This window comes from Palaemon carinicauda, chromosome 24 (assembly GCF_036898095.1).
Source record: "Palaemon carinicauda isolate YSFRI2023 chromosome 24, ASM3689809v2, whole genome shotgun sequence".
NCBI classification, from domain to species: Eukaryota; Metazoa; Arthropoda; class Malacostraca; order Decapoda; family Palaemonidae; genus Palaemon; species Palaemon carinicauda.
In genome coordinates, this window is record NC_090748.1 from 55536273 (window position 1) to 55556792 (window position 20520).

Here is a 20520-nt window from a genome sequence, read left to right on the forward strand (position 1 = left end):
ATCACCTTTTTTAGCAGACAGCCACTTTTCATTCTTTCATTATGGCCAAACCACCTATCTAGTTTCTCTTCCTCTTGTTTTGTTAAAGTTTTTATAATTTATATAGGAAATATTTATTTCAATGTTTTTGCTGTTCTTAGAATATTTTATTTTTCCTTGTTTCCTTTCCTCACTGGGCTATTTTTTCTCTGTTGGAGTCCTTGGCCTTATAGAAGATTGCTTTTACAACTAGGGTTGTAGCTTAGCTAGTAATAATAATAATAATAATAATACATTCATATCCACTCTAGCTGCTAAATCATTTCTTACACCCGTTCTCACCCTCACTCTACTCCATTCCTAACCCGATCTAATCAAGATACACCAGCCATACTCTTCAGGCACTTCTTCTCAAATACTGTACATTCAATTTCTGTCTCTCCATCACTTTCATTCCCCACAACTCCGATCCATACATCACAGATGGTACAATTACTTTTTTAAACATTTAAACTTACCACCCGCTGGCTATATATAATAGCTTTATTCTTCTATCCGGCAGAAATTCAAAACTCACAACAATCGCATAGATATGTCAGCTATACACTAGTGCCACCACAGAGTTAGGTCGAACTATCCCTCCTAGTATCAGATTTTCTTCTGAAGCCATATTGGCTACATAGAAATGGAATTTACTCGTGTTTAACCTGGATTTGTTCCGTAACTGAAATACAAACCACGCTATTTAATAGGGGTATTACCTTCGGCGTAGCTGAAATGACGTGCCATTAATTTTTAATGTGGGTTTACTACCCACACCACTAGTTAACGGGGGTAGGGGAGGGTAGCTTGCTACCCCCCTCTCTCACACACCTGTGCTTGAGCTCACTTTGCTCTCGGCTCGGATGGTAGTCGGACGTGTCCGCTTTCATCCTCGCCGTCATTTGGCAGCCATTTAATGCTCTTTTGCTTTTTCTTTTCTAGTTTTGTGTGAAGTTGGCCTCTGCAAATATGCGCACCTTCCCTGGGTTTCCTGACCGCCCCTGTGGAACATTCATGTCGGCGGTCCAGACCGATCCTCACGCCCTTTGCCCTTCCTGTAGGGGCCAACGGTGTGATAGCAATGACAGGTGTAGGGAGTGGTCTACCTCCCAGTGGGAGAGGTTTTCCCGATGACGGAAGAGGAAGTCCAAACGGGATATTTCTCCTTCGAAGGTTTCTTTGAAAGGAGAAAAACCCAAGGCCTCTTCTTCCGTTGTCCAAACCTCCTCCGAAGCTCCCACTCGATTGGTCTCTTTCGAGAGACCGTCGAGTGGTAGCGTAGACCGATGTACTGTTTATCAAACTTGGGGCTCGAGAGATGACGTTGCTTCCCCTAGCGAAGCAGCTCCACCTCTCCCCCGGGGGAGGATATGTCACTAATCCCCCTTTTTCAGCTTTGGTCCTCCTTTGGGCTTGAGGGTTCGCCCTCCAAGAAGGTTTTACTTGACTACATCCGACTGGGTGCCGCTGTCAAGCAATCGCCATCACCGACAGAGGTTGATCCTCTGTCTCTTGTCGACGTTGTGGTGTCAGAGGTATCCAATGCGGTATCACCAATCACCGCTGCCTCTTCAAACCATACGGTAGCTGGCGGCTTAGTTTCTCCTGTTCCTGTTCAACCAACAAGGGAGAAACTAAGTCCAACAGTCTCTCCTGCTAGTGTTTCTTCCCCTCGGGGGAGTTCACTTACAGAGACTCCTCTTCGGAGGACTGCAGAAGGTCAGCTCGCTGACCCTACGGCCCCCAGAGGGCGCATTCATCGCAATTCTCGCTTTCCTCTTCGCCAGAGAGGCCTTCCTTCACCTGCGGTGAGGAGGCGCCTCTTCAGTTCAACATCTTCGATGCAGTCCCTTGCATAGGAGCCTCGACATCGATCACCGATCACTGTTCCTGCACACAATCATGCACATACACGCCCACGTTCTCCTGCGCGGCAGGCCTTGCCTGAGCCTAAGCATACGCGCCCACGTCCAGCCCAGCGCTCTCCCACGCGCCAGCGCTCTCCCACGCACCAGCGCTCTCCCACGCACCAGCGCTCTCCTGCACGCCAGCGCTCACGCCCAGCAGTTATTTCTCCTGCGCACCCACGATCTACTGATCTGGGCGCTACTGGGAAGTCAACTAGAGTGACTTCTCCCACGTTCCAGCTCTCGCCATCGCTCCAGCGCTCTCCATCGCCTGCAGGCATCCGCGAGGATACGCGCGCGGCCCGCTCGCACTCGTCCATCCTTTCCTACGGATTCGCGCCCACGACCAGCACAGACTTCAACTGCGTGCCCACGTGCTAGGGGTCATTCTCATGCGCGCGCGCGCCCTACAACTGGTACAGGCACGCGCGAACTCTCGCCCGCGCGCCCGGCCACTCAACGCCTTGATCCTGCGCGCGCCAACAGTCTCCCGCACGCGCTCCTGTGGGCCCACAGTCTCCCGCACGCACTCCTGCGCGCCCACGCGCCCGCCAGCAGTCTCCCGCGCGCGCGCTCATCAGCAGTCTTCCGCGCGCCACTCCCGGTATTCCCCCTCGTGCGAGCGTCAATATCCTCCCACGCACGAGACTGCTGAACTACGAACGGCAAGGTCGCCATCACCTCATTCCCCTCCCCGCAAGCGCATACCAGCGCGCATTGTGGGAAAAGGGAAACATCTAGAGAGGTCCAGGATCCCAAAGCCTTTTCAGGCGAACCCACCAATGATGAGAACTCCTCCCAGGGATCCTTCAATTCCTGTCCCTTCAAGGGGGTATGTCTGACAGCACGTCTGTCAGCCAACAGCCCTGGTTTGGTGCACTGATCAGAGCCGTAACGCAGGCGTTCAAGCCTGTCTACTCTGAATTGGGGCACAGATCCTTGGCTGCTTCTACCCCTTTGAAGAGAATAAGAGGAGTTCCAGACGCGGTAACTTCTCCAAGGGCAAAACTGACTCCACGCAAGCCTTCGAGGCAGGTTCCTTCTTTTCCTTCTTTCCCCCAGACTGTCTCTCCTTCCCCTTTGGACGAAGATTTCCCGTCCTCAGGGAATCACGCGAGGAGACTCCCTCATCGCACCAATGAGGGAAACCTCTCCTCGCGCCGAGATGTCTTCTCAGGTGGGGACTGAAAGGAACATGCCATCATCGTCAATGTTGGAGTCCTACATCCTTCCCAGGAAGGAATCTAAGAACTCTAAAACATTACCGAAGTCCTCTACTTGGACTAGGATGGAGCCAGCTAGCCACTTGGAGAACGTCCGCGACTCTCCCCAAGAAGAGCCTTTGGGGACAGGAGACTTCGCTGCAAGTCCTGCATCAGGAGGAGACCAGCAAGAGTCAGAACATGCATTTTGGCAAGTTCTAACTCTAATGAGGGCTCTCAACAGGTTTTCCAACCCAGAGATCCCTCCTCGAGAGGGCAAGGACACGATCTTGGACCGTGTCTTTGGTACTCAGAAACCCTCCAAGACCAGTGCAGCACTGCCCTGGTCTCAGGGGGTTAAGAGTACCAGGGACAAGATCTCTCTACAGCTCTCCGAGATGTCCTCCTCCAACCGTTCCAGTGCCACCAACAAGCTCCTTCCACCTCCTCGCATACAGCAGAGGAGGTACTTTGAGATCCTTAAGGAGCCTTGTTAGGCTTTTCCTCTTCACCACTCGCTGGAAGAGCTTACCAGGGGAGTCCCTCTTGAGAGACTCCAACCGGCAGGTCTCATTCTTGGCAACCGAGATCCTTAACCAGGAGAAAGTTGCGAAGTGTGCTATGCAAGCCACTTCGTGGCTCGACATCTGGTTGGGGACCTTAGGTATTCTGATACGTTCTGAGGATTCCTCCAAAGAACGTACCAGGAAAGCTATGGAGACTTTTCTTCTCTCAGGTACTCGCACGATCGAGTTTGTGGCCCACCAAGTCTCGAACTTGTTGGCAAATACAATTCTGAAATGTCGGGATGCAGTAGCTGAGAGATTCCATCTGAAGGTCCCCAGCACCGAGATCAATGGGCTCTGACATTCTTCTCTAGAGGGATCCATCTTGTTTGAGCTTAAGGATGTGGAACATGCCGCTGAGAGGTGGAGGAAGTCTCATCAATACTCCCTCCTTCATAGGGCTTTAACATCTAAGCCCTATAAGCCTCCAGCACCACAGCAGGCCCGTCCAGTCAAGACTACTAAAACGACGACAACAGCCCTTTCCTGCCAAAGGAAGGAAAGACAAAAAGTCCTCCAGGGGACGCAAGAATCCTAGAGGGAGCAGTCAAGGCCGCAAACGCTAGGATAGGCAGTCCCCCTGCATGTCCACCAGTGGGGGGATGCCTACAAAGTTGCTCAAACAGGTGGAAGCAACTCGGGGCCGATTCCTGGACAATCTCCGTGATCAGTCTAGGATATCGCGTCCCGTTCATAACATCTCTACCTCCCCTGACGACGAATCCAGTGTCATTGAGCTCCCTTGCCATGAGATCGGCAAGGTGGCAAGCCCCTTCGGGCAGAAGTCCAGACCCTGTTGAAGAAGGGCGCTCTCCAAGAGGTCCTCGACGAATCTCCAGGCTTCTTCAGTCGACACTTTCTTGTAAAGAAGGCGTCTGGAGGCTGGAGACCAGTCAACGACCTCTCAGCTCTGAACAAGTTTGTCAAATAAACTCCGTTCAACATGGAAACGGTGGACACGGTCAGACTAGCAGTAAGACCGCAAGACTTCATGTGCACACTGGACCTAAAGGACGCGTACTGTACTTCCAGATCCCAGTCCATCCGTCTTCAAGGAAGTACTTAAGATTCAGCCTAGACAACAGAAAGTACCAGTTCAAGGTGCTGTGCTTCGGTCTCTCCACAGCACCAAAGTTTTCACCAGAGTGTTCACCCTAATATCATCTTGGGCACACAGGATTGGCATCCGTCTCCTCCGTTATCTGGACGACAGGTTAATCCTAACAGACTCGGTGTCATCCCTTCTTTAACACCGAGACAAACTTCTGAGACTTTGCCAAGATCTGGGGATCATGGTAAATCTCGAGAAGTCCTCACTGCTTCCCACTCAAAGACTGGTATACCTAGGCATGATTATAGACACCAATCGCCACAAACCCTTCCCATCAGACGACAGGATAGCAAGGCTGAGGAAGGTCGGAAGACCTTTTCTCAGACGAGAAGAACTTCCAGCCCAATTGTGGTTACGTCTCCTTGGTCATCTTTCATCGCTGGCCTGTCTTGTTCCCAATGGTCGCCTCAGGATGAGATCCCTCCAGTGGCGACTCAAGTCCCGGTGGAATGAAGGGTACAATTCCCCAGACATCCAGATCCCCATGGGAGCTGCAGAACTAACAGATCTCCAGTGGTGGGTGGCAGACAAGAACCTACGAAAAGGAGTGGATTTTCTCATCCTCCCCCTAGATTTGATGCTGTTTTTGGACGCTTCAAAAACAGTATGGGGGGCCCACATGCTGCACCACACGACCTCAGGCTTCTGGTCAGATGAAGGCCATCTTTCTGGCCCTTCAACAGTTCCAACAGTACCTGGCAAGTCACTGTGGTGGTGATGAGCGACAACACCACAGTAGTGGCCCACATCAACAAACAAGGAGGTACTTTTTCGCAGCAACTATCCCATCTAGCAGTAGAGATACTGAGATGGGCCGAAGTCCACTCGATACCACTATCGGCACGCTTCATTCCGGGCCAAAGGAATGTGCTCGCAGACAATCTGAGCAGAGCTTCTCAGATAGTGAGTACCGAGTGGTCTTTGGATCATCTAGTAGCCAACAAAGTCCTGACTTTGGTGGGTTCTCCGACTGTTGATCTTTTCGCAACGGCCCTGAACTTCAGGCTCCCGTTGTACTGTTCCCCATTCCCAGACCTCAAAGCTCTCTGGCAAGATGCTTTCCAACAACGGTGGGACAACATCGACGTTTACGCCTTTCCCCCCGTTCTGTCTGTCTGATGAGGAGGGTACTCAACAAGACCAGAACGTCGGTCAATCTTTCAATGACCCTTATAGCTCTGCTATGGCATCACGCAGAATGGTTCCCGGACCTTCTGCAACTCCTAACCGAGCTACCAAGAGAACTCCCTCCATGACACAATGTACTCAAACAACCACATGCCAACATCTTCCACAAAGCCGTAGGTTCACTACGACTTACGCCTGGAGACTATCCAGCATCTCCTCTCTGAGAGAGGATTTTCGCAACAAGATGCTGTCAGGATGTCTGGACACCTGTGAAAGTCTTCGGCAGCAGTCTACCAGGCAAAGTGGAAAGTCTTCTGTGGTTGGTGTCGTGGAAGGGGTATCTCTCCACTCGAGGCCACTATTCCAACAATAGCGGAGTTTCTCGTGTATTTGCGGGAAGAAATGCGCCTTTCAGTCTCGGCAGTGAAAGGCTATCGCTCAGCCTTAAGTCTAGCCTTCAGGCTGAAAGGAATGGACATTTCTTCATCGCTAGAACTTTCCCTACTCATACGTAGTTATGAACTTACCTGCCCTCAGTCGAAAGTGAGACCTCCCTATGAACCATTACGCCAGGTATCAGATCGCCACCTAACCTGGAAGACGGTATTCCTGCTAGCTTTGGCCTCGGCCAAGCAAGTCAGGGAACTTCATGGTCTCTCGTATGACATCGCCCATTCAAGGGGATGGGGGGAGTTAATGTTCAGCTTCGTCCCTGAGTTTATTGCTAAGACTCAGAATCCTGGTGTGGCGGATCCTCGATTCAACTCCTTCCGGATTTCTAGTCTCCGCACTGAAACAGATGACCCAGACCATCTCTTACTATGCTCAGTAAGGAGCTTGAGGCTGTACCTCAAAAGAACAGCTGCAGCCCGTCCTCATGTGCCAGCTCTATTCGTCAGCACAGGAAGGACTAAGAGAAGGGTCACCAAGAACAACATCTCTGCATGGATTCGTAGGGTCATTGACCTGGCTTTGAATCCAGACCCTCCTCCATCACGTCGACATAGAGCACATGATGTCATTGGCATAGCTACGTCCCTGGCCTTCAAAAGAAATTTTTCAGTGACGCAGGTTCTTGTAGCTGGGGTGTGGAAACGTCAAACAACATTCACATCCCACTACCTGCAAGACGTGACCCACAGGAGACTCGATACGTTCGCTATCGGCCCTATGGTGGCTGCACAGCAGCTGGTTTAAAACCTCAAGCTCCTTATTGGACAAGTAGCAGAAGGTTGAGGGCATTGTTACCCAGTTATAGTCTGCATGAATGAAAAGGTTTGACTGGCCCTTATTCTTTTCTTCATTCTCCCCTCTCTTGGGGAAAGCAGCATCCTGGGTTCTCTGCATAGCTGACCTCAAACCACTGCAGGTAAACCATGCTCCCTTGTGTTCCTAGCATTAAGATTAATATTGTTACATCCCATACCCTAATGAGGTGGTATTGGGAGAGTCCTAGTCTACAAGTTTCCATCTAAAGAACTTCAGAACAACTTCCTAGGATGAGTCACACTTCATACCTTGACACACAGCTTGCGTATGCCGCAGTCCTTGCGTAGCAAGGTTCTAGCGAGGTGCAGGGACTCCTTATTTCTTGGGTGCTTACATAATCAAATAATGAGCCCCCGGGCAAAGCCAAAAGCCAGACTGGCTGGGACGTCCACCCTTCCTAATGGGTGAGTCACCCCTATCAAATAGCGTGGTTTGCATTCCAGTTACGGAACAAATGACAAATTCGTAGATAATTTGTATTTTTCCTAACTGTACAAACCTTAGCTATTTAACCAAACTTGCCTGCCAGCCCTATCCCCCTTGAAGTCCTACATCCAAGCAAAGTGAGCTCAAGCACAGGTGTGTGAGAGGGGGGGGAGGGGGGGATAGCGAGCTACCCTCCCCTACCCCCGCTAACTACCGGTGTGGGTTGTAAACCCTCGTTAAAAATTAATGGCTCGTCATTTCAGCTATGCCGAAAGTAATACCCCTATTAAATAGCTAAGGTTTGTATAGTTAGGAAAAATACAAATTATCTACGAATTTGTCATTTTAGCAGTACCTTGGTGATGTACTCTTGATACGGTTTTGAGCATTCGCTTATAAGGTTTTCGTTTTATATTTTATCGCTATGTTATAGCTTAAAAGATAGGATTAAAAATTTTTCAACCTGTTTTTAACTAACGAAAGCATATGGCGATAGGTAAATATCTCGCCTGATCGATGACGTCACAGTCATTTGCCGTAAGCTTGAGTATGACTTACATTTTCTTTCTTTTCTACAAAGAATGATAAGTTAATACTATCTTACAAAGTATTTAGTTATATAAAATAAAAGAATTATATTATTTTGAGAAAATTTTTGTCCCTTTGGTATGCTTTCTTTGGATAATCTTCAATCTGTTTTAAAGATTATCTAGCATTCCTTTTTATTTATGCTATGCAGTCCTCAGTCTATCGTTACAGTGATACTCTTTGTATCGATATTTATGAAAAGTACATTTTTCTTTAAAAACAAAAACTAAGTTTTTAAATTATTAAATAAAAGGAATATGTAATTTTCCAATTATATTGGTCCTTTTAGTATTTTTTATTTTGCTAATCTGTTTACAAAGATTAAAAGAGAATTAGCGTTCAGTTAATTTTTATACGACGTAGTATTCATGACAATCGATATAGTCACACGATTCTTTGTATCGTTGTTTACTTGTTCGTTTTTGGAATACTAAGTTTTTTCGTATATTTATAAATGTTCCAATTGTTAATTGTGACTATTTGTTTGTTATTGGAACCCCTTAATATTAAGGGTTGATTTAAATATATAGATATATTCTTTATTCCTATATCTATTCATGTGATATGTTGATATTTTATATTAAATATTTTGTTACATTTTATATGGGATTCAGTGACTATTGCATTCCCATTCAAGCCCTTGACAGAATTGTAAGTTCTCCCTCTACAGGCGTGTATACTTTTGGTTTTATACCAAAGAGTCAAAAATGCAAATTTTTGTGCTAAATTAGTGCAGTGAATTTTATTCAATACAGTGGAGGGTGCTTATGTTCAGACCTGTCGTTATCCTAGCCTTAGACCACTTTCAAGCTCCCGGACCCATGGGAGAAGTTAAGTCGAGCGGCAAAGGGAAGCGAGAGGCTTAGCCTGGCGCTTACCGTCTTATAAGACCCGAGCAGAAGTCCCCTCGAGCGTTTTCTGTTGACGATCCCCAAAACGCTCGCCCTCGCCGTAGGTAAGGCGAGGTAAAAGTGTTTTCTAACTTTAAACGATATCGCGCATCAGGCGCGAAGCTAAAAACAAAATTAAAATCATTCTTGACAGGTAATGAGCATTTAATGTTCTTACCTCTTAAAAAGAGCTGAACTTTATGGCGCGTGCCAAACAGCTGAGCATGATGGCGCTCGCCAGGTGGCTTAGCATGGCGCCTCGCGCCAAGCTGAACGTGACCCTTCGCGCTAAGCTGAGCATGTCACCTCGCGCCAAGCTGAACGTGACCCTTTGCGCTAAGCTGAGCATGTCACCTCGCGCCAAGCTTAACGTAACGCCTCGCGCCAAGACAACAACAGAACGTTGCTCATCTAGCTTTCACTGCACGCGCTCGGCATAGCTCCGAGCGTCTGAATCGCAAGCGTTTTTTAATCACAAGCATTATTGTTCTGAAAGTCACGTGGCGCCGAGCGTCAAGAGCTTTCATGACATCAAGTAGAACTTGATGTCTACATTACCATAAGCGTCTAGCGTTGGAACTTTGTTACGCCAGGTGCTATATTAAGAAATAAATATTAACTAGAAAGATATTGTTCTCAGACCTAGGCCTGCTTGAACTAATTCTTGGTTGGGAGTGCTAGAATTAAACCTCTAAAGCATTGAGGTCAAAATTCAGAATCTTAAGGAGTTGAGTCCTAGGAAACAAGACATCTCTACCTAGGTTAGAGACGTAGGAGGAAGGGAGTGACTTTCGGAAACTCATGAGTTTTCTGAAGAGTTTCCATTTTATTTTGTACCTGCTGCTCCTCATTCCGCCTTCAGAGTTTTTCGCTAAGGAAGACGGCAAAGGAGTCTCTGTTTATTATTTTATTATTACTAGCCAAGCTACAACCCTAGTTGGAAAAGCAATATGCTATAAGCCTAAGGGGAAGATGGCTCAGTAAGGAGAGGAAATAAAGAAATAAATAAATGATGAGAATAAATTAGCAATAAATCCTTCTGAGAAAAGTTACAAAGTCAAAAGACAGTGCTGATAGGGCAGTGCTTTAGGCGTCCTCAAGGCAGCATAAAGAACCTAACTGCAGATGTTGGTGCATCCTCAAGGCAGCATAAAGAACCTAACTGCAGATGTTGGTGCGTCCTCAAGGCAGTATAAAGAACCTAACTGCAGATGTTGGTGCAGCAGCACGTTCAGCTGCAACAGCAGGAGATGCATTAGGGTTTTTGTAAGAGAAGGCAGTGCCCCCCTTTTTTGCTGTATATGGCGTGTCAGGATGTCAGAAGTTGGCAAAGCTTTAGTTCAGACTGATAAGGATCTTGTTCCTGAGTCTGGTGTTACGGTAAAGGCACCGCCGCTCCCGCCAGACTGTTTTCCGTCTGCTGAAATGCGGAGCATGATGTAAGCGATGAAGAAGGCGAGTTGGCGATCAAAGTTTTATACACTAGTGTCACCTAATGTTGATCCTAGTTGGACTATGCTGCTGGCATGAAGCAACTGCTCTCATCCGTTATGAAGTCTTATCAGCCTGCTGTTAGCAAAGCGATGGTTCGTTATGATTCTTTTCAGGATGCGTTGTCGCACAGGTGGCCTACCAGCAAGCTAATTTTGAACAGCGTGATAAGGCTTCAATATCCCATTGAGAGTCTTCTCTTGATACCAGACATCAAATGGACAAGCGTGTCATAGAGCGTTTACCTTCCAAGCGCGGCGACGATCGCTAGGCAGCCAAGTGCGACATTGGGCGTCAAGCTGAACGGGACATCGGGCGTCAAGCTGAATGTGACGTCGAGCAACAAGCTCGTGACGTCGAACGTCAAACAAACCGTGACGTCCAACGTCAGTCACATACGGTTCAAGCTACGTCCAGAGGACAAAACCTCTATGGAGACTCATAAGACTTTGCTTGCAGCAGTAAAAAAGGTCCACTAGATGATCTCTTTAGATCTTCAGGATGCTTACTTCTACTTCCTCATCCATCTGAACTTCTTCAAGCTACCAGAAGGTTTGTTTATGGGAGGAAGTTGTCCAGTTTTGAGTTCTTTGTTTCGGGTTATGCACCACCCCTCAAATAGAGGGTGCGTTTGTTAGGACATATCGTTGTATCCTATCCTTTGACCTCTGGAAAGAAGTATTCCGGTTTCGGGCCTTAGGCTTCGGCCTCACCACCGCCCCTCTAGTCTTCACAAAGATCATAATGAATATGGCAAGCATGCTCCACTCAAGAGGCATCAGAGCCTCCTTGTACTTGGACGATTGGCTACTAAGAGCCCCCTCACTCAATCGCTGTCTGAAGGATTTGCGTCTGGCAATGAGTCTGTCAGAGGAGCTAGGACTTCTGGTGAATTCAGAGAAGTCTCAATTGATCCCTTCCCAGAAGATTCTTTATTTAGGGATGGGGATTCAGTCTGACTTTTCGGGTTTTTCCATCACCTGCAACAATACAGCTAGCTCTCCTAAGGCTTTGTGCCTTTCTAAAGAAGGAGTTTTGTTCAGTGAGGGAATGGATGAGTCCTGGGAACCCTCTCTTCACCAGAACAATTTGTATGTCAGGGGAAACTAAATTTACGACCCCTTCAGTTCCATCTCAATTGCCATTGGAGGAAAGAGGACTGCCTCGACAAGGAGAGCATTCCTCTTACGGAACCAATAAAAGAGTGCCTTCGTTGGTGAAACAACATATACAGGCTCCAAGAAGGTCTCTCTTTGGAACAAAGGAGCCCAGACCTTGTGTTGTTTTCCAACGCCTCGGACTCGTGGTGGGGAGCAACACTAGGAAATTTAGAGATTTCGGGTCTGTGGACAAAACAACAGCAAAGTCTCCACATCAATCAAAAGGAGCGGTTAATAGTCCTGTTGGCTCTCAAGGGGTTCTAGAAGCTAGTACTGAACAAAGTAATACAAATCAATGCAGACAATACCACAGCTTTGGCCTACATAGCGAAACAAGGGGGAACGCATTGGAGGCCTCTTCGCGAGATAGCAAAACCTCTTCTCGTTTAGGCACATCAAAGAAAGATATCCCTTTTGACAAGATTCATTCAAGGGGAAAACAATGTGAGGGCAGACAGCCTCAGCAGGAGGAGTCAAGTTCTCTCCACAGAGTGGACACTGCATCTAGATGTATGCAAGAAACTTTGGCGGATTTGGGGCCGCCCTCTCATAGATCCATTCGCAACTTCAAAAACCAGAAGACTAGAGAATTATTCCTCCCCAGTTTCGGATCTCGATGCGTCACACATAGACGCGTTCTTGATGGACTGGTCACACCTAGATGTGTACGCTTTCCCTCCATTCAAAGTGCTGTACAAAGTACAGTACTAAAAAATTTGTGTCTCACGAGGGAACCAGATTGATGTTAATAGCCCCCTTCTGGCCATCAAGGCGTTGGTTCACAGAGGTACTGGAATGGATGGTGGATGTTCCAAGAAGCTTGCCATTGAGAATAGATCTTCTCAGAAAACCCCACTTGGCAAGAAACCATCTAAACCTCCAAGCTCTACGTCTGACTGCCTTCAGACTATCGAAAAACTCGCAAGATTTAGAGGAATTTCGAAGGAAGCAGCCAAAGCTATTGCTAGAGCAAGAAGAACTTCTACTTTCAGGGTCTACCAATCCAAGTGGGAAGTTTTTAGAGCATGGTGTAAAACTAACTCAGTTTTTTCATCCAATACCTCCATAGCTCAAATTGCATTTTTCTTTTTAGAGCTTAGAAGAAGGCACAATTTCTCCTCCTCATCCATTAAAGGGTACAGGAGTATGTTAGCAGCAGTCTTCAGGCATAGACATTTAGACCTCTCGAATAACAAGGACCTTCAGAATCTCCTTAGATCCTTTGAAACCTCTAAAAAACGTCAACAGGATTCACCAGCCTGGAATTTAGACGTGGTTTTAAAATTTCTTATGAGTGACAGATTCGAACCTTTGAATTCTGCTTCTTTTAAAGATCTTACTTTAAAAACTTTATTTTTAGTAAGCTTAGCAACAGCAAAAAGGGTCAGTGAAGTTCATGCTTTTAGCAAAAACATTGGCTTTAGAAACAGCAGAGCTACATGCTCCCTGCAGCTTGAATTTCTAGCCAAGAACGAACGTCCTTCTCACCCATGATCAAAATCTTTCGAAATTGCTAACCTCTCTGATTTGGTGGGTGAGAAGCTGGATAAAGTCCTGTTAGAGCACTAAAGTTCTGTTTAAACAGGACTAAAGGTTTAAGAGGCAATTCAGAAGCTCTTTGGTGTACAGTCAAAAAGCCTGTTTTTTCCTGTCTAAAAATGCCTTATCATATTTCATAAGACTTTTTTGATTAAAGAAGCTCTCACACACTGTGGTGAGGCAGACCTTAAGCTCCTGAAAGTTAAGACTCATGAAGTTGAAGCTGTGGCAACGTCTGTGGCTTTCAAACAAAATCGTTCTCTGCAAAGTATGATGAATACAACGTTTTGGAGAAGTAAATCTGTATTCGCATCACTTTATTTAAAACGTGTCCGAACTCTTTATGAGGACTGCTACACTTTGGGTCCATTCGTAGCAGCGAATGCAGTAGTAGGTAAAGGATCTACCACTACACTCCTTTAATCCCTAGTACCCTTTTCCCCTCTTGGAACTTGTACATATTTTTATGATTGGAGGAAATTGTTAGACAATCTTCCGCAATCTTTGACTTAGTCAGGTAGTCATTTGTTCCTTGAGAGCGCCCAGAACAAGGGTATTAGTTGAGGTCCTGTCAGCATAGAGGTAATTCACCTTTTGACAGCTCCTAGAGTTCTTCAGCCCCCTGGGTGGATCGCTGGTTCTCAAAGGACAGCAGACGTATTAATGCAGAGAACCATTGAAGTCGACTTCCTTAATAGGTACGAACTCTTAAGCTAAGTTTTGTTTTAGACTTTTAAGTGAAATTCCATTAATGTTGCTGTCTCTGACCCGCCACCAAGGGTATCAATCAGCTATTATATATAACCAGCGGGTAAGGTTAAATGTTTGAAAATTATATTTTCATAAAATAAATTTTTGAACATACTTACCCGCTGGTTATATAGCTTAAAATCCCCCCCTTCCTCCCCTCTAGAGACCTATGGGCATGGAAAATCTGATACTAGGAGGGATAGTTCGACCTAACTCTGTGGTGGCGCTAGTGTATACCTGACATAATTATGCGATTGCTGCGAGTTTTGAATTTCTGCCGGACAGAAGAATAAAGCTATTATATATAACCAGCGGGTAAGTATGTTCAAAAATTTATTTTATTATGAAAATATCATTTTCATACAGAACTCTCTTTACATTCATGCCTAACCCTCTATTCTTTACCACTCCCTTAACTGCCCCCAACACTGCATCCTTCATTCACTCTGACGTACATCTGCTTCCACTCCACCATTTGCTGCAACAACAGACCCCAAGTACTTGAACTGATCTACTTTCTCAAGTAACTCCATTCAACCTTGCACCACCCTCCCTTCTTTTGCATTTCATAACCTTACTCTTACCCACATTAGCTCTCAACTTCCTTCTCTCACATACCCTTCCAAACTCTGTCAATAATTGACCAAGCTTCTCTTCCGAGTCTGCAATCAGTACAGTATCATCCACAAACAACAACTGATTTACCTCCCATTCATGTTCACTCTTGTCTATCTGTTTCAATCCTCGATCAAGCACTCGAGCATTATCCTCTCTTACCCCTATAAATAATGTAGATTTGTATTCCAGTTACAGAACAAACGGCAAATTTGGAAATAATTTGTATTTTTCTAACGATACAAAACTTTAGCTATTTATACAGATTTGCCGGCCAACCCATGTCCCCTTGAAGTCCTACCAACAAGCAAAATAAAGTACAGTCACAGGTGTGTGAGTGAGGGGGTTAGTTACTACCCTCCCCCTGCTAACTAGCGGGATGGGTGGTTAACCCTAACTATATTCTGATGGCTTGTCTTTTCAGCTTCACTGAAAGAAATATCTCCTATAAATAGCTAAAGGTTTGTATCATTAGGAAAAATACAAAGTATTTCCAAGTTTGTCATAATTTCGTCTTAAAGTGAGGGATTATACAGTCAAGTTATTATTAGGTAATGGCAATTTCAATATTTTATCTTTTCTGTTTGGTTAAAGAGATTTTAGAATTATCTCTTTTCTTTAATCATTTAATTTGATAGTTTTACTGTAATTCAATTTCTTTAGGTGAGGATGTTACACTACTTGGATGGGGAACTCAGGTACATGTCTTGCGGGAGGTTGCACAGATGGCCCGTCAGGATTTGAATGTGTCGTGTGAAGTAATTGATCTTGTCACTATTCTCCCATGGGATAGACAAACAGTATTTGAAGTAAGTCTTGAATTTAGTGTCATAGTATAGAAGTTTCTGAAGAATATTCTTTGTATAAATAAACCAATACAAATGAGTGTAAATTGCTTAGTATTACTGTATCTGTAATTATCTTTAGTACCCCTAACAATAAAAATGAAGCTGAATTATAATTACTAGTTTTTTATCTTGGTCGGGATGGATCTGGGTGAAGGGTACTAATTTTCATAATATCACTGACATTCATTTTTATGACCCCCTCAGAGTGTTAAGAAAACAGGTCGTCTGCTTATAGCTCATGAAGCACCAGTTACCAATGGGTTTGGAGCTGAGGTTGCTGCTGCTGTTCAGGTAGGATTGATGTGTTCTTTTTACATTTCAGTTTAGTGAAACCGCTTTAAAGACATTAAAGAGCTACTGTATTGAAAAAAGAATTTTGATTTCATACTTTCATGTTGTGTGATAAAAGATTCATAATCAATATGTTTGATGATTGCATTGTGAAGTTACATAGTATTTCTATAAACCTCCTTTGATTTTCATATTGCTTTGTTCTCGAAATCAACTCAAAAGTTACGTTACCACAGATAAACTTAAAATGTCTCATTTTGCCCTTCAAGGTCACGCTTTCCACCCACCAAGGCAATATCTAGTGACTAATTGGAAACTCGAGGTAAAGTTTGTCCTTACCTAAACTAATCATTCTCTTAAATCACTTTATTAAGTGATGATTATCCTATAATTGCTGCTCCAGGAGTTTCCAAAATATATTGGAAGCTATAATTTTTTTCTTTATGAGTGTTCAAACATGTAAAGTAACATCATTCGTCAAACCCAGGTTTTAAAGCTAAAGTAGCCAAGAACTGAAGTAGGATATAACATGTTAAACAGGGTGTTCTTTATCAACCACTGGTTAACTATTTTATAACAACTTTAATGGTGGTTATTTGGAATTGCCTCCTTAGCAAATTGAATGCTTTCATGGGGATTTTGATTTAACTATGAATTGGGGTGCCTTCGTTTGTAATTGCTATTTGGATGTTAATGTAGGTGCTAGTACTGTAACTCTATTACTGAAGCAAGGCACTTATTGTATTAAGGGCAAGCAAATGGGAAAGACAGTATTTGATGTTTGAAAAATTTGCTTGGTCTAATTTGATACAATGACTTCTGTAAGAAGAATTAAATTACAAGGTTTTTATATGGAACTAGAATGGGAATGCATAATTAAAGTTTCTTGCCGATGACTGTTTCATGTGAAGGTTCGCTATTTTTTGACAATTGTATGCATAGGTAGAATTTAGTTTTAACACCATCGCTAGGAGGCATCGGATCCCCCCTCCATAGCTGCAGATGAGATTTATCACCATCTAATATACATTCACGTTTATTCTGTGATAATGTATACAGTATTTCCTTGTCTATTTGTCTTACTGCTGATCACAGATTAAATTTTGCTAGTTTTCTTTTTTAATTGTACTTCACTCTGAATAAAAAGGCACAGAACTTTCATGTACTTTTTCTGAGAAGAAAGCTATTCATTGTGGATTGATTATAGAAATTTTTTATAATTTTGTTTTGTCATATTATTTTACTCTACATCATAGTAATGCACTGTGATTGAATGTGTAAACCAACTTTATATTTAAGTAATAGTAAACCACTGTGATTGAATGAGTAAAATAACCTCATATTCAAAGTTAAGTGATTATGTGATTGTTTAATAATTCCACGATAGATAGCTGTTATACAGAAAGGTAAAGAAAATATCTGTTTGTTTTTTGACAGAAGAAATCTACAATAATGTATAATTAGTGTTAGGAATACGATAAATCAAAACATCTACTGGTGACAAAAAAACGGCTATTTTTGGCTCGCGCATGCACACACAAATTTAGTTTAAGCATTTAGAGCGTTCTTATGATCTTGTCTAACTTATTCTTGAACTCATTGACAATGTTACTGTTCTCTACATCCGCTGGAAGTCTATTCCAAGTATTTTCTATTTTGTATGTAAAGAAATTGCCACATTGAGTTGTGTTGTATCTTTTCAATTCCAGTTTGTATCTGTTACCTCTGGACTGATTTGTGCTAAGCGTGAATAGGTTGTTGTAATCTACATTTGTTATTCCTTTAAGAATTTTGAATGCCTCCATTAACTATCCCCTTAGTTGTTGAGTTTGTAGATCAAGTAAGTTCAAACTTTCCATCCTCCATCTATCCAAATTGCCTTAGTGTTGGAACTAGTTTGGTGGCCGTAGTTTGTACTGCTCCAAGTCTATCTATATCATTCTGAATACATTACTTGAAGCCCAGAATTGTACTCCGTATTTAGATGGGGTCTTACTAGTCATGTGTACAGCTGTAGTGCAGTGTCCTTGTTTCTGTATTTGAATTGTCTCTTTATGTAACCTATTGGTTTTTGTATTTTCTTTTCAGATTTTATGCTCTGTTTAGTGAACTTCAGATCCTTGCTGATAATAATACTGAGATCTTCCTCCTGGTCCACACTTTCTGTATCATTACCCAGCAGTGAGTAATCTGATTAGGGTTTACTAGGTTGGCCAGAGCACCAGCCACCCGTTGAGATACTACCGCTAGAGAGTTATGGGGTCTTTTGACTGGCCAGACAGTACTACATTGGATCCTCCTCTCTGGTTACGGTTCATTTTCCCTTTGCCTACATACACACTGAATAGTCTGGCATATTCTTTACATATTCTCCTCTATCCTCATACACCTGACAACACAGATTACCAAACAATTCTTCATCACCCAAGGGGTTACTGCACTGTAATTGTTCAGTGCCACTTTCCTCTTGGTAAGGGTAGAAGAGACTCTTTAGCTATGGTAAGCAGCTCTTCTAGGAGAAGGACACTCCAAAATCAAACCACTGTTCTCTAGTCTTGGGTAGTGCCATAGCCTCTGTACCATGGCCTTTCACTGTCTTGGGTTAGAGTTCTCTTGCTTGAGGGTACACTCGAGCACACTCTCCTATCTTATTTCTCTTCCTCTTGTTTTGTTAAAGTTTTTATAGTTTATATAGGAGATATTTATTGTTGTTACTCTTCTTAGAATATTTTATTTTCCTTTTTTCCTTTCCGCACTGAGCTATTTTCCCTGTTGGAACCCCTGGGCTTATAGCATACTGCTTTTCCAACTAGGGTTGTAGCTTAGTAAGTAATAATAATAATAATAATATATGTATGACTTTACATCTCCCGCAGTTGAAAGGCATTTGCCCTTTTCTGGACCATTCGCCTGGCTTCATAAATTCCTTTTTTGAGGCTTCTACATCCGAGTTCGTAGCATTTATGCCTAGTTTAGTGTCAACAGCAAATTTAGCTTTTCTAAATATGTGTCGTTAATGTAGATAAAAAAATAGCAATGAGCTAAGGACGAATTCTTGCGGTACTCCGCTTGTAACAGCTGCCCACTCTGAGCTTCTCCATTGATTACAACTTTTTGTTCTCTGTTTGTTAGCCAATCTTTGATCCATTCAGCTGGCTCGTCAATGATGCCTAGTGCTCTAATTTGGACCATTGACTTTTTATTAGGAAATTTGTTAAAAGCCTTTTGTAAATTCAGGTATATGATATCTATTGCCCGGCTTTTGTCATAAATGCTAAACATGTTGTGGAAATATTCCAAAAGATTTGTCACATGATCTCTTTTGTCTCAAACCATGTTGGGTGCCTATCCAAAGATTGTTTTTCTCTATCTATTCTACTATTCGATCTATTATAATTGATTAAAATATTTTGCAAGGTACTAAAGCTAGACACACAGGTCTGTAGTTACCAGGTTCTACTTTTGGTTCCTTCTTGTAGATTGGAAGAACATTGCCTAGTTTACATTCTTGTGGTGCCTTTCTTTAGTTTGCTGTCTTTCGGAACATTTTGTAAAAAATGTGGATTATCTCTTCTAGTTCTATAATCTCTTGGGGGAGAGAGAGAGATGTTTGGGTTCCCCCAGGTCCCTCAGTGTGAGGCACCTCGTATATCCACCAGAGAGTTGCTAATGCATCTTCTGTAGTATTTTGTATCTTCCAGTCTTGGATAGTGTGGGATGCATCTTGGGTATTTATTGAGCTTATTCTTAAACGCATCTACGTTCACTCCTGATATGTTTCTTAGATGAGCTGGCAGCGCATTAAATAGTCGCTGCATTATCGATGCTGGTGCGTAGTAGATTAATGTCTTGTGCGCCTTTTTAAGTTTTCCTGGTTTAGTTTTTGGCACTATTAATCTACCTTGGCTTGCTCTTTCTGATATTTTTAGCTCCATGATGTTTTCAGTAATTCCTTTTATTTGCTTCCATACTTGTATTATCATGTAGCGTTCTCTTCTCCTTTCTAGACTGTATAGTTTTAAAAATTGCAGTCTTTCCCAGAAGTCAAGGTCCTTAACTTCTTCTATTCTAGCAGTATAGGACCTTTGTACACTCTCTATTTGTGCAATATCCTTTTGGTAGTGTGGATGCCATATCACATTGCAGTACTCGAGTGTACTACGTTTTGTAAAGCATAATCATGTGTTCAGCTTTTCTTGTTTTAAAGTGTCTGAATAGCATTCCCATTTTTGCTTTACATTTAGCCAACAGTGTTGCTATTTGGTCGTTGCATAACATATTCCTATTTAACATTACACCAAGATCTTTAATTGCTTCTTTGTTTGTGATTATTTTGTTATTAGGTCCCTTGTATGCATATACCATTCCTTCTGTTTCCATAATTTATTGATTCGAATTTATCAGAGTTAAATACCATCCTATTTATCTCCCCCCAATCTTATATTTTGTTTAGATCTCTTTGTAGTGAGTTCCTATCTTCATCACAAGTAATTTCTCTACTTATTCTTTTGTCATCTGCGAAACTTCTCACTACAGAGTTTTTAACATCACAGTCTATGTCTGAGATCATAATAACAAACAGCAGTGCAGCTAATACCGTACCCTGTGGCACGCCAGATATTACCTGATCTTCATCTGATTTCTTGTCATTTGCAACCACTATTTGTTTTCTGTTTTGCAGGAATTCTTTTACCCATTTTCCTATCTTTCCCACAATA

General features: G+C 43.4%; 1 protein-coding gene across 1 annotated transcript in view; it reads left to right on the forward strand.

Moving 5' to 3' along the window:
• BckdhB (Branched chain keto acid dehydrogenase E1 subunit beta) overlaps window positions 1–20520 on the forward strand; it is a 541868-nt gene that overhangs the window by 430240 nt on the left and 91108 nt on the right. Inside the window, exons 6-7 of the mRNA XM_068348129.1 lie at window positions 15327–15472; window positions 15716–15802. Of these exons, the coding sequence (XP_068204230.1) occupies window positions 15327–15472; window positions 15716–15802 (233 nt within the window). The remainder of the gene's footprint in view (window positions 1–15326; window positions 15473–15715; window positions 15803–20520) is intronic.